The 12,332-nt window shown below is 51.0% G+C and overlaps 1 protein-coding gene across 1 annotated transcript in view; it reads left to right on the forward strand.

Moving 5' to 3' along the window:
- Window positions 1–912: 912 nt before the first annotated feature.
- The window catches only part of Dchs2 (dachsous cadherin-related 2), a 139,679-nt gene continuing 128,259 nt past the window's right edge, over window positions 913–12,332 (forward strand). Inside the window, exons 1-2 of the mRNA XM_090356547.1 lie at window positions 913–1,085; window positions 1,185–3,444. Of these exons, the coding sequence (XP_090212673.1) occupies window positions 913–1,085; window positions 1,185–3,444 (2,433 nt within the window). The remainder of the gene's footprint in view (window positions 1,086–1,184; window positions 3,445–12,332) is intronic.

The raw sequence follows: 12,332 nt of genomic DNA on the forward strand, positions 1-12,332 counted from the left end.
ATTTGGCTGGAGCTAGAAACCACCACAATGCAGGACCTTTTGGGCCATCCAACAGGTAGACAGTGTCTACCAAAATAATTTTTTCCTCTGGCATAACTGCAAAATTGCAGAAACCACTGGCAAAAGATGGCTGGCCATTCTTAAAGGGCAGAGCGCTTACCTAACCCTGAGACCCTGGGGACTGGCCGGCTCAGGCACAAGCTAATTTGAAAGTGGGTATCTGGAGAATAGGGGCCCTGGGTGAAAACTTCCTTGCTTAGGGAAGGTGGGGGAGGCCGTGGGCCTGGGCCGCCGGTCTTTCTGCCCATATATCAGCATCATAAAACGTCCTACAAGTGTGATGATGGCCGCGGAATGCGTAAAACAGGTTCACAAGCTCCATCTACCGGGCTCCTTCAGTGCTGGCAGAGGACAGTGACACCCATGACTGGATAGTGGCGCGGCAGAATAAAGCCTGGAGAGCACCATGTGTGCCACAGATTTCCCCGGGTTTTCTCGAAGGCTTCTCTCTCCACCCGCCCCACCCCCCACACACCCCTTTCCAATTCTGCCTCCCCTCGCTGCAGTCATCCTGGCTCCAGCTGTGCCTTTGACTCCATCTGTCCTTCCGCTGGGAACCGGTTTCTCCGGGGCAAATGGAGAACACAAGTTTGGCTCTGCAAAGTGATTCCAGTCCCCCACCTCCCCGTGTGCGCAAGGCCAAGCGTCAGGGCAACGGGCGGCCCGGGGAGGCAGCGGGCGGCCCGGAGACGCGCGGCCCCTCGGCACCCACCGCCCTCGGCGTGCCAGGCCGGGCAGGGAAGGGCCCCGCCGGCGTCCGCCCCGCCATCCACGTCTTGCTCTTGCTCCTCTCCCGCCCGGCCGCCGAGCCCGGGCGCGCAGGTTGGCTCTGATGCTCGTGGGCGCCGCGTCATGCGCGGGGCGGGGAAGGAAGCCGGGGCGGAGGGGGCGCCGCGGGGTCCGCGAGACGCCGCCGCGGGGAGTGGCCGCCCCCGGAGGAGCCGCCCCTCCCACCGCCCCCTCCTCACCCCGCCCTTGACTCCACCCCCTTCCCCGGCCCGAGCCCGGCTCCTCCGTGAGAGCGTGCCTTAAATAATTTCCTCCTCCTCCTCCTCCTTTTTTTTTTTCTTTTCTTTTTGGCAAAAGAAACAATGCACCTGACTTCACCCGGGGGAAACGAGCAGCCGGGCCGAGCGAGGCGCAGATGGAAGAGGAATAAAAGGAGAGAGGAAAAGAGATGAGACGCGGTTAGAGCCATCCCGGGGCCGAAGCGGCGGCGGGCGCCGCCCCGTCGGTCTGCGTGCGCGGCGGGCCGGGCGCCGATGTGACCGCGGCAACTCCGGGCTCTGCGGGCTTCTTTTTGGCTCACGCGCCGCGGCCGCTCCTGCCATTGCGCCACCCGCTGGCAGAGATCCCGGAGCGTTCCCGGGGGCTGGCGGGCCGCTGAGCCCCTGTGGGCGGAGGATGGGCGCCGGGCGTCCTGGCCAGGGGGCTCCGGTGCGGAAGCGCCGTGGGCTCCGCGGACTGAGCCGCTCGCCCCGTGGGTGGCCAGGCGGTGGCGGCTCCGGGGCGCAGCGCGCCTTGCTCGGGCTCTGCGTGCACGCGTGGCTGTGGGCGTCCGCGGGCTCCTCCGCGCAGGTCTTCAACCTGAGCCTTTCGGTGGACGAGGGGCTGCCCCCCGACACGCTGGTGGGCGACCTTCGCGCGGCTCTGGCGGCCGCGCAGCCGCAGGGGGGAGACGGCTTCCTCCTGTCCGAGGACTCGGACGACTCCCCGTTGCTGGACGACTTCCACGTGCACCCGGACACCGGCATCATCCGCACGGCGCGGCGGCTGGATCGCGAGCGGCGCGATCGCTACCGCTTCGTGGCCGCCACGCTGCTGGGCGCCGTGGTGCAGGTGGAGATCCGAGTCAACGACGTGAACGACCACTCGCCCCGCTTTCCGCGCGACTCCGTGCAGCTCGACGTGTCGGAGCTCAGCCCGCCGGGCACCGCCTTCCGCCTGCCCGGTGCCCACGACCCCGACGCCGGGCTGTTTGGCACGCAGGGCTATACCTTGGTGCAGCTATCGGATGGGCCCGAGGACCCCGAGGGGCCGTTCTTCCAGCTGCGGTACGACGCTCCGGGGCCGCCAGCCCCGGCGTCGTCGTCGCCGCCCCTGGAACCGCTGGACTTGGTGCTGCTGCGGCGTCTGGACCGGGAGACGACGGCGGCGCACGAGCTGCAGATCGAGGCGTGGGACGGCGGCAGCCCGCGGCGCCGCGGCCGCCTGCGCGTGGAGCTGCGCGTGCTGGACGAGAACGACAACGCGCCGGTCTTCCAGCAGGACGAGTACCGCGCCGCGGTGCGCGAGGACGCCCCGCCGGGCGCCGAGGTGTGTCGCGTGCGCGCCACCGACCGTGACCTGGGACCCAACGGGCTCGTGCGCTACCGCATCCGCGCCCGCCCCGGGCCCCGCTCAGCGGGCGACGCCGCCTTCTTCACCGTGGAGGAGCTGAGCGGCGCGGTGCGGGTGCGGAGGCCCCTGGACCGCGAGGCGCAGGCCTGGCACCAGCTGGTGATCGAGGCCCGGGACGGAGGCGCCGAGCCCGAGGTCGCCACGGCACGCGTGTCCATCGCCGTGCTGGACGTGAATGACAACCGGCCGGCCATCCACCTGCTCTTCCTCACCGAAGGAGCGGCGCCCCGCGTCTCCGAGGGAGCCCGGCCAGGGGACTACGTGGCTCGCGTGTCCGTGTCCGACGCGGATGGCGACCCCGAGAGGGCAGAGGCGGCATCCGGGGAGCCGGGCCCAGGCCTTGGGGGCGGGGGCGTCTCGCTGGCCCTGGAGGGCGGGGAGGGGGCCTTCGCGCTGCGCCCCGGGGCCTCCCCGGGAGTCTTTTTCCTTTGCGTGGAGGGGGCCCTGGACAGGGAGAGCCGGGATCTGTATGAGTTACGACTGGTGGCCACCGACGCGGGGGCCCCGCCATTGAGTGCAGAGGAGACGCTGCTGCTCCTGGTCACTGACCTCAACGACCAGCCGCCTGTCTTCAGCCAGGAGCTTTACCGGGCCTCGGTATCCGAGGCTGCCGGCCCTGGCACCACGGTGCTGTGGGTCGAGGCCTCTGATGGCGACGAGCCGGGCACCGATCACGCCCGGCTCCGCTATGCGCTCGTCCAGCTCCAGGCAGGCTGCGACCCGGAGGCCGAGGAGTGTGCACCGGCCTTCGCCATCCATCCCGAAAGCGGTGCGGTGCGCACCGTCCGGGCTCTGGACCGCGAGGCCCAGGAGGAGGTGGAGCTGAGGGTGGTGGCCCGGGACCTGGGAGAACCCCCGCTCTCCGCCACCTGCCGGGTGCTCGTCACCGTGGACGACGTGAACGACCACGAGCCGGTGTTCCCCAGGCAGGTGTACAACGTCACGCTGGCCGAGCACGCCCCGCTGGGACACTGCTTTCTGCAGGTGAGTCTGGACCGGAGCCACGCCCGCCCTGCGTGCGTCTTTGGGAACTCAGAGTCAAGTTCATGCTCATTGTGTGGTCTAAGAACCCCACCCCCACCCACCCCGAGGTGTTCCCCGGACTCTGAGGAGTAGGGGGCCCGGTTATGTTTTATGTTGGGGCTCTGTATCTTGTACTGGGGATTAAACTCAGGGCCTTGAGCTCTCGTTTGGATTTTTTTTTTTTTTTTTGCTCAGTGCTGGTGCTCTGCCCCTTGAGCCACACCTGTATTTGTGGCCTTTTGGTCGTTTATTGGAGATAAGTGCCTCCCAGACTTTTCTGCCCACCTTAGCCTCAATCCTCAGATTTTAACCTCCTGAGTTGCTAGGATTATAAGCATGAGCCGTCGGTGCCTTGGCTGCCTTGTTGTTTGATTGTTTGTTTGCTTGTTGAGAATCTGATATGATATAGGTTGGCTGGTCATCCTCTATTTAAGAGGGAGACAGACCTAGAGTGACTTCTCTTAGTTCTACCAATACTGTGTTGAGTAGAGTCACATTTCGAGGATTTAGGTGTACTGCAAAGGAGATGGAGAGGAGGGCAGGCCGAGGATATCCTTTTAACAGCAAAGTCATAGCAAGTGGGAGGTTGGGCTAGTTGAGTCCCAAGATGTCTTCCCTCTGGAGGCCCTTACGGGTCTCATACAAAATTGAACTACTTGGATGCATTGGAGGAACAAGGAACAAGAAATTAAGGTGGGGTAATTGTGACTTCTGTGACTAGAGAGCACTTTCAGGATTCTCTTAAATTGGGAGACGATTCCTCCATGTGTGAGGTGTGTATTTATCTTGTTCCCATGACTGGGGCCATGGAGCCTCTAGGGCTGACCTCCTGGGAAATGCACATCCAGCAGTTGCACAAGGCCCTTTCCACCTCACCAAGTGTTTCTACAGATGGTGTGATCTGTCTGGAAATTTCAAGGTGTAGCCCTTCAAAATTTGCAAAAGCCCCCTCATTCAGCGGGCCCTGGCGGCCACCCCAGAGCAGTTGTGGGGAGCTTCCATGTCCCATCCACCCACTTCTGTCCCCTGAATTCCAGAGTGAGCGTCACTGAAGTGTTACCTTTTCATGTCTTTATTCCACTTTGCACAATCTGACCTCATCCTAGTCTTTGAATCTTAGGGCCTCTGCTGTGTTCCAGGGCTTGGCTTAGTTCCGGTGGGCATATTTTTAACAATTGTACTCCTTTTTTCTTGTTCTGGACCAATCTACCTTCTTTAGAACTCAGTACCTACTCAGTATCTGTCTGTCTTCCAAAATCAAATAACAAAAGCATGACAAACAGCAGGAAAAAGTTCTTTCCTGCATTTCCTATAAGGAATACCATGTTACTTAATTATATAATTAATACAATTAATGGATAATTTATATACAATTGTTAATAATTAATTACATAATTATTACTTAATTAGAACACAACCTGGAAACTCCAGGATTGTTTGCAGTCAATTGTTCACTGACAGAGCAATAAGACCAACTGTTATGCAGTCATTGAGTACATCCTCTAAAATGGAGCCACTTGTCTGTCTGTCTGTCTGTCTGTCTGTCTGTCTGTCTATCTCTGCTATCTGTCACCTATTCAATCTCTCATCTGTATAATCTATTATATATCTGTCTGTTCGTCTGTCCATTTGTCTGTCCGTCTGTCCATCCATCACCTACTTTCTGGGATTGAACTTTATGTCTTGCATAAGGCCACAAGTATTCTACTAATTGAGTATTTATTTGTCCTAGGGTCTTCCTACTATGTCTGCCTAGGCTGGCTTAGAATTCACACCTTGTCTGTGTCTACCTCCTGAGTGCCAGGGATTACGATCCAGTGTCCCTCCATCTAGGCTAATAACTCTTTACATGACTTTCTTCTTTTAAGTATGTTACAGTTCTCGTATGGTGACTAACAACTTTGCAGGTATTTCCCTGGATCTATTAACTCTGCTCCATACTTACCCTATGTGTACCTGTCCATTCTCAACACCCAGCCCCTTTCCAATTCCTGTGACTTTCCTGGTCCAAACAGAGAGGGTCTCTATTCAGGACACTCCAGTTCTAGTGTCTGACTGGATTCTCTTTTTCTCACATGACTACCCTTTCAATTGTGAACTGTACTTGCTTGCAGCCTTTCCTTGTAACCAGATCTGAAAACAGTGCCAACTCCAGCATTCAGGCATGGATTACCCATATGCGAGGACAAGCTGATATTTACATACTCCCTCTGATGCCATGCTAATTCATTCTTCCATCCACCCATTGAGTCAACAACAACCAGAAAGTGTCTTTGGTTCTAGGGATACAGCAGTGAGCAGGGTTCTGTGCTAGCAGTGCTCTGTCTTGTGTTTCTCCATCTCTGTTCCTTCCCCCAGCAGGTCATTTCCTGATTACGCTTCTGACCTTCCTCTCCTACTACACTAAATCCTGCCTCTCAAGTGCATGTGTCTGTGTGCTTCTGTTTCAAATGCAATGGACTTTCCATGGTCACAGCCTCACTCCTTCTCCCTGAAGCATATTGGCGGGTTGCCCATTCCACTTCCTCTTCCTGTGAATCTTTTGTCCCTTTGCCTTTCCTTTCTGTCCCTCCCTTGACTGGTCTTTGCTGCCTCGGCACACCCACTGTGCTAGAAGTGTCTCCAAGGCTCTCTGTCTTTTTTGCCTGTCTCTTCTTCCCCCACTTTCTTGTATATTACCAGAATCCCTTTCTCTTTTGTTTTTACACCTCTCCATCTGGTCACACTCCTTTACAAGTTTCAGATTAAGCATTTTTCTGTCTGCCCTTTTAATTGGTTTGAATTCATGGCTTCACATTCCTATTTGGCTTTTTCTATCGACGCACATCATAGTCTACCACTTGAGTTGAGCTACATCTCCACTTCCAGATTTTTTTTTTTGGTTAGTCCTGATGCTTGAACTTAGGGTTTAGATGTTGTCCCTGAGATCTTTTGCTCAAGGCTATGCCTCTACCACTTTGAGCCACAGGCCCACTTCCAGTTTTGGAGTGGTTAATTGGAGATAAGAGTCTCACAAGGACTCTCCTGCCTAGGTTGGCTTTAAACTCTGATCCTCAGATCTCAGCTTCCTGAGTAGCTAGGATTACCAACATAAGCCACGAGCACCCAGCTGCTTCCAGCTTTTTTTCTGGTGAAGTGGAGATAAGGATTTCTTCAATTTGTCTGCCTGCCCTGGCTTTGGCTCTCCTCACATCATCAGATCTCAGCCTCCTGTGTAGCTAGGACTATAGGAATGAGCCACCTTGTCTAGAAAGAGCCAGTCTTTCTCTTCTTCCATTTTGTCATCCTCTTCTTTTTCCATTTTTAGAGCTCATGTCTACTGAAATCATTTTTTTGTTCAAATCAAACACATGCAAGATGAGAAAGAAAAAAAAATTGCTCCTAGGTTTCCCAGGAGGAAATAGTAGCTTACATAGTAACCTAATTATCTCCCTTGCTTGGCTCCTAGCCATCTATTCTTTTAGGAAACTCCTGCTTTAGATAATGTAGCTTTTCAGTAGATGTGTTTACACTTTTGCTGCTCGTCTGTGTGTGTATTTGCTGTGTGCTGGTGTGATTCCCTTTCGCATTGTTGAAAACTGTCAGAATATAGAGAGGAAGGTCATGTCCTGTGCCAATCCCTTGGGCAAAGAGCCGACCTTGAGATTCCAAACTGGCTGTGGGAGAGAACAGCTGGCTGTGGTCTGACTTTGAGAAGCCCATGGGGGTTGGCTGGGGTGGAGGTGGGGTTGAGGGGGACCATGATGAGAAGGCCTGATCCCTACTCTGCCTTGTGAGCTAGAAAGGACTAAAGCAGATCTGTTTCTTTGGGGACTACTTCCCCTCAGTGGGGAGTAAAGTCTTTCTACAGCTTTGCCTCAACCATATTATGGAAATAGAATTGGAGTACCATAAATTCCCCCAAGGGGCCAGTATGTTTAGAGCCGGCTTGTTAATCAGTCATGTGTCCTGAATGAACAAGACTGTGAACAATGATGGCTCTTAGGGAGAGCATGGGCACTTTTTAATACTGTGCATTTCTCTCCATATCTGACCACAGTATATGACGAGGCCTTGTCGTATCTGTTGCATCTACCTGTCCATTCTCTAATGCTCACTGGCGTGACCTGGTTCTGTCCACTGTCACTGTTGTCCTAGCATGCTTAGCATTCCTTCACACTGGGGAGCTTGATGGCTCCAGGGCCACCTCCTTCCCCTCTGTGGCTTCTTACTCTATCCACTTCAGTCCTTAATGTTCCTCATGGTGTTACGGCTGTTTCCTTGTGTTAGGAAAAACAATAGATTGGGGGTACCAGGAAAGGGGGGGTGATATTTACTGGTATTTGAGCCCTCTCTAGTTTTCAGCTTCTTTAATCTTGTCAACTAGAAGATCATTAGCTGCTGTTCAGGCTGGCTTTGATCCGTGATCCTCAGCTCACAGCCCCCAGCGTGGCTAGGACTACAGGCGAGTGAGCCATTGGCTCCTGTCTCTTCTGTCTCTATTTTTATATGTCGTACAGTATATCGCTTTGATACCTCTCATGAAATCAAGTAAATTACTTATTTGTATTCACTTTATAGAAGTTAAAACTTGTGTTTTCTATTTTAAATGGTTGTAGTAATTTTTTTATTGGTTCAATATTTGCTTTGATGACATTGGTGATTTATTTTACATGAGAGCCTCAGACAAGAAAATACAATCTGTGCCAAGAGCAAGAGGGCCTGGCAGTGAGGCTTTGCTTTCCTCAGTGGGGCAGCAAGGGGGATAGAACATCACAGAACCCCGCAAACCCAGTGGGGTTAGCTGTCCCTCTGAACATCCTACCAGAATGCTCCACCTGCAGGTTTCGACTATCTTGAAATCTTTTCTGTTCTTCACTTGAAGTAACTTTGCAGACTGGCTAGTGGTATGTTTTGAAGAGATTAAACACAATTGTGTGGTGTACTGTAAACAGTGGTCTAGTTTTGATTGAACAGTGGTCTACTTGGAAAGCTCTCATGTTCTATGTTTCTACATCTAGAAACTCAAGGCAAGTTTGTGTTTACTGAGGGCTTGTCTTGTCCAGCGTGGAAGCATGTGCGTTGTACCAGAAACGGGCGAGGAGGTGAGGAGAGAGCTAAGCCTGTGTACTGTTGATGCTCCTTTGAAGGTAAAAGTCTTTGAGATCACTACAAAGGCTTCTGTGTTCCATAGGCACAAACAAAGCCCTGTTTTCAGGTGCAGGTCGAGTTCCTGGGCTCAGTTTACCAGGATCTTTTAATGGTGTGTGTGTTTGTGTAGAATCTCATTGTCTTGTTGATGGCTTTCTCACTTCCATTGCCTCTAACAGCATCCAGCATAAAAAGAGGTGACAGGAAAGACATGGTGAATTCGAATTTCACAGTTCCCAAAGAGATGGTCTTGCTTGGTTACATTAAATGTACAGGTTTCATAAATTTTTCCTTGTTTCCATTAAGCATGTAGAGGCCATATTTATGGCAATGTACTCTTAATATCATAACGTGAATTTAATACTTTTACCTTGAGTCTTGTAGCTTACTACATATTTGCTTTGTGTTAGTATGAGTGTTTGAACCTGGGGACCAGGTGCTCTCTTTGTTTGCTCAAGGTTAGAACTGTGCTATTTGAGCCACATCCACTTCTAGTTTTCTGGGGTTTTCTTGGGTGTTGGTGGTGGTGAATTGGAGATTAGAATCTCACAGATTTCCCCATCTGGCCTGGCTTTGGACTTCAATCCTCAGATCTCGGCCTTGTGAGTAGCTAGGCTTACAGGTGTGAGCCACTGGCACAGGCCTCATGTCCTTCAGACGCGTAGCGGAAGGGCGAGGAATTCCTTCTCGCCACACACTGAAGCCCTGGCTTGAGCTCCACCACGTTGCCACTTTGACCTTATGCTCCAGCCTTCAGATCTGTGAGGAATCAACATCTGCTATGGAGTTGTGTTATGACAGCTCAGCATGGCCAAGGCCCTGGATGCTTCCGTTATGTGGAATGTGCTGTCCTACAGTCCCTCTGCCAATGGCTCTCTCCCTTTCTGGCTCTGACTTGTTCCTGAAAGCATCATAGCCTTAGGAGACCTTCTCTCACCAGCAGACACCCCTGTGATCACAGATAGTCTCCTCCGTCTTGTAGATACTTGCAGATCATACGTGTCATACCGTAAGCCCTGTTGGAAGCACACCTTGCCTGGGTAGTTGTTTAGTTTTGGATGATGGCAGAGATCTTATCTGACTTTCTTATTGCGAAGCACTGCCTAGAAAGCCAAGCACATAATGCAGTAAGCTCTGTTCAGTGATCAGATGCACTGTGGATGACACGCTGTGGGCAAAAAGGCCACTGGCTTTGGGAACTAGGCATGTCACAGGTAGCTGGGAGGCGTGTCTAACAGTTTTCATACTCCTCACCACTTCTCCAAATGCTCTCCTCTGGAAACATCTGCCACCAACTCATACCACAGGGCGATGGGTAATTCTGTTTTTTTTTGTTTTTATGCTGTAATTTAGTACCAGACACATCTTTTCATTTCATGTATAAAACAGGATGGTTCTCAGGGCCTCTTTTTTACTGTCAGCACATAAAGACTCGAGAGTGTACACATGTTAGCAGACATATTACAAAGACTCAGTTCTAAAATGTGCCAAGTTAATGGTTTGCTGTTGAGCTTCAAACCTGGCTGGAACAAGCACACAGGCTTCTCAGTGGTGGTCCCCAAACAAGTGGCTTGCAGTTTTGCTTGAGAAGATGGCAGTATTTTAACCTTTCAGTTGCATCTGTCTCTACAAAAAAATAAACAAACCAGTGTAGAACTTGCAAAAAGGAATAATTATAGGAGATGTATTTCCACTTGCATTTGGAAGAAGGCCAAGCTGGTGGAACCCTTTTCCAAATCCTCTGAAGCAGAATACAAATTGACTTATTAATAATCATGTGCTCAGTGGGAGAGATTGCAGAGACACTGAGTATCTTGCTCTGCTTTTGAGGGAGATGTGAATTATATTTCCTTTCTGACTGACAGAAAAGAAAATGAAACTAGACTATATCCTGTGAGGTTTAAGTCAGGTTGAACATGCCTGTTTTTGCGGATATTTATTTGTTTGTTTGTGGTGCCATTAGAGGGTCTTTGTGCTCAGTGCTAGCATTCTGCCACTTGAGTCACATTTCTACTTCCAGGTTTTTGCTAGTGAATTGAAGACAAGAGTCCCCTAGATATGTATGTGCAAGCAGGCTTCGAACTGAGATCCTCAGATCTCAAGCTCTTCAGTAGTGAGGGTTATAGACCAGTACTGAGCTTTACCATAAAGATGATGTACAGAAGGGTTACAGTTACATGAGGTAGATAAAGTGTATGCCAGTGTATTTTTTTTTTTTTTACCATTTAGTACGGTTACTTGTTTCTTTATAGGCCCATTCTACCTATGGGAACATCATTGGGGGAATCCAGTCCTCTGGCCTTTTGAAGTGTATGGGGCACGTACAGTGCTCCACTGTGTGGCAGGAGAGCTTCCTAGCCTTCTGTGACTATGGCATAGGACTGTAAACCAACCTTTCTTCTTCACGCTACTTCCTGGCCTCTATGCCCATCTTCTATGGGACCAAATTCTTCATGTTCCACGTATGATATCATGTGGTACCTGTCCTTCTTTGTCTACCTTATGTGACTTAATGTAATGACCTCCTGTGCCATTCACGTTTGTCACCAATACAGGATTCCTATTCTCTTTCATGGGCAAATAGTACTCCATTATATGTAGGTGCCGTGTTTTCTTGATCTGTTGACAGGCATTTCACTTGTTTTCATGTTTTGACAGTTGTGATAATGCTGCAGTGAACATAGGAATGCCTTTGTTTTCCAGACAACCTGTTGTGCTTTTCTCATGGACTGTGGTCCTCTTGTCTATGCCTTTCACCTAGCTGGCATGCGCTACCACATCTAGCCCTATTTTTGTTTTGTTGAGGAGCCTCTATACTGCTTTCTGTAGTGGCTGTGCCAACTTAACATCTCATCAACACTGTACACGCGCTGCCTTTTCTCCCATTTGGACCAGCACTTGTTACTGTGGTCTCTTTTGAGGCGATGGCACCTTGTCACATGCACTGAAGCAGACATGGTTCGAAGCCTGTCTTTCATGGACCTGGGTGAACTTGCATGAGGCATCATGGGAAAGGTTCACTGCCCGAGGCAAACAGAAAGTGAGCCCTTTGTCTGCTGGGCTCATTTTCCTTATTTGCAGTGATTTTTCCCGTCCCAACATATAATGAGATTGGACCAGGTCATAAATGATACAGCCTAATACTGAGGAACACTAATTTAAAATATGCCACCCAAATGTAAGATGTGTGGCCAGCGCTTTCATGATGTCAGCGTATAAATTGTTTAAGAATACACCTTCAGCATTAGAATTTGGTTGGATGTGTGCAGTTATGCCAAGTTAATTTTAGGGTGACTTTCATGGAGAAGATTACTGTGATTGAAAAACTGACAGTTGAGTCTGTTGTCATAGTAAGAACATGACAGTGTTTATTCCAGGATGTTTTAATTATTATGTGATTTAGAAGAAGGCAAATGTCAGCAAGATTCCTTTCATTGTCCTGTAATCACAAATGCTAGACTTGGATGAGATCTTGGGTACAGAGAATTACAATCATTGTCAAGGGGATAAAGGCTACAAAGAGAAAAGAGCCTTGGAAAACTGAGGATTATTTACATATGTGCCACACTGTTGACAATGGTCCAGAGAACTCCTCTGTGCTTCCCTATCCTGAAGCTTTGCTGCCATGTTAATTAATAACTTCTTGTAACTCCAGCCACTTTCTTTGCCCAAAGCTGTGCTGTAAATAGCAAGTTGTTTTTGTTAGAGACTCACAGCCA

Source organism: Megascapheus bottae, chromosome 23 (genome assembly GCF_031878675.1).
Source record: "Megascapheus bottae isolate mThoBot1 chromosome 23, mThoBot2.hap1, whole genome shotgun sequence".
Lineage (NCBI taxonomy): Eukaryota > Metazoa > Chordata > Mammalia > Rodentia > Geomyidae > Megascapheus > Megascapheus bottae.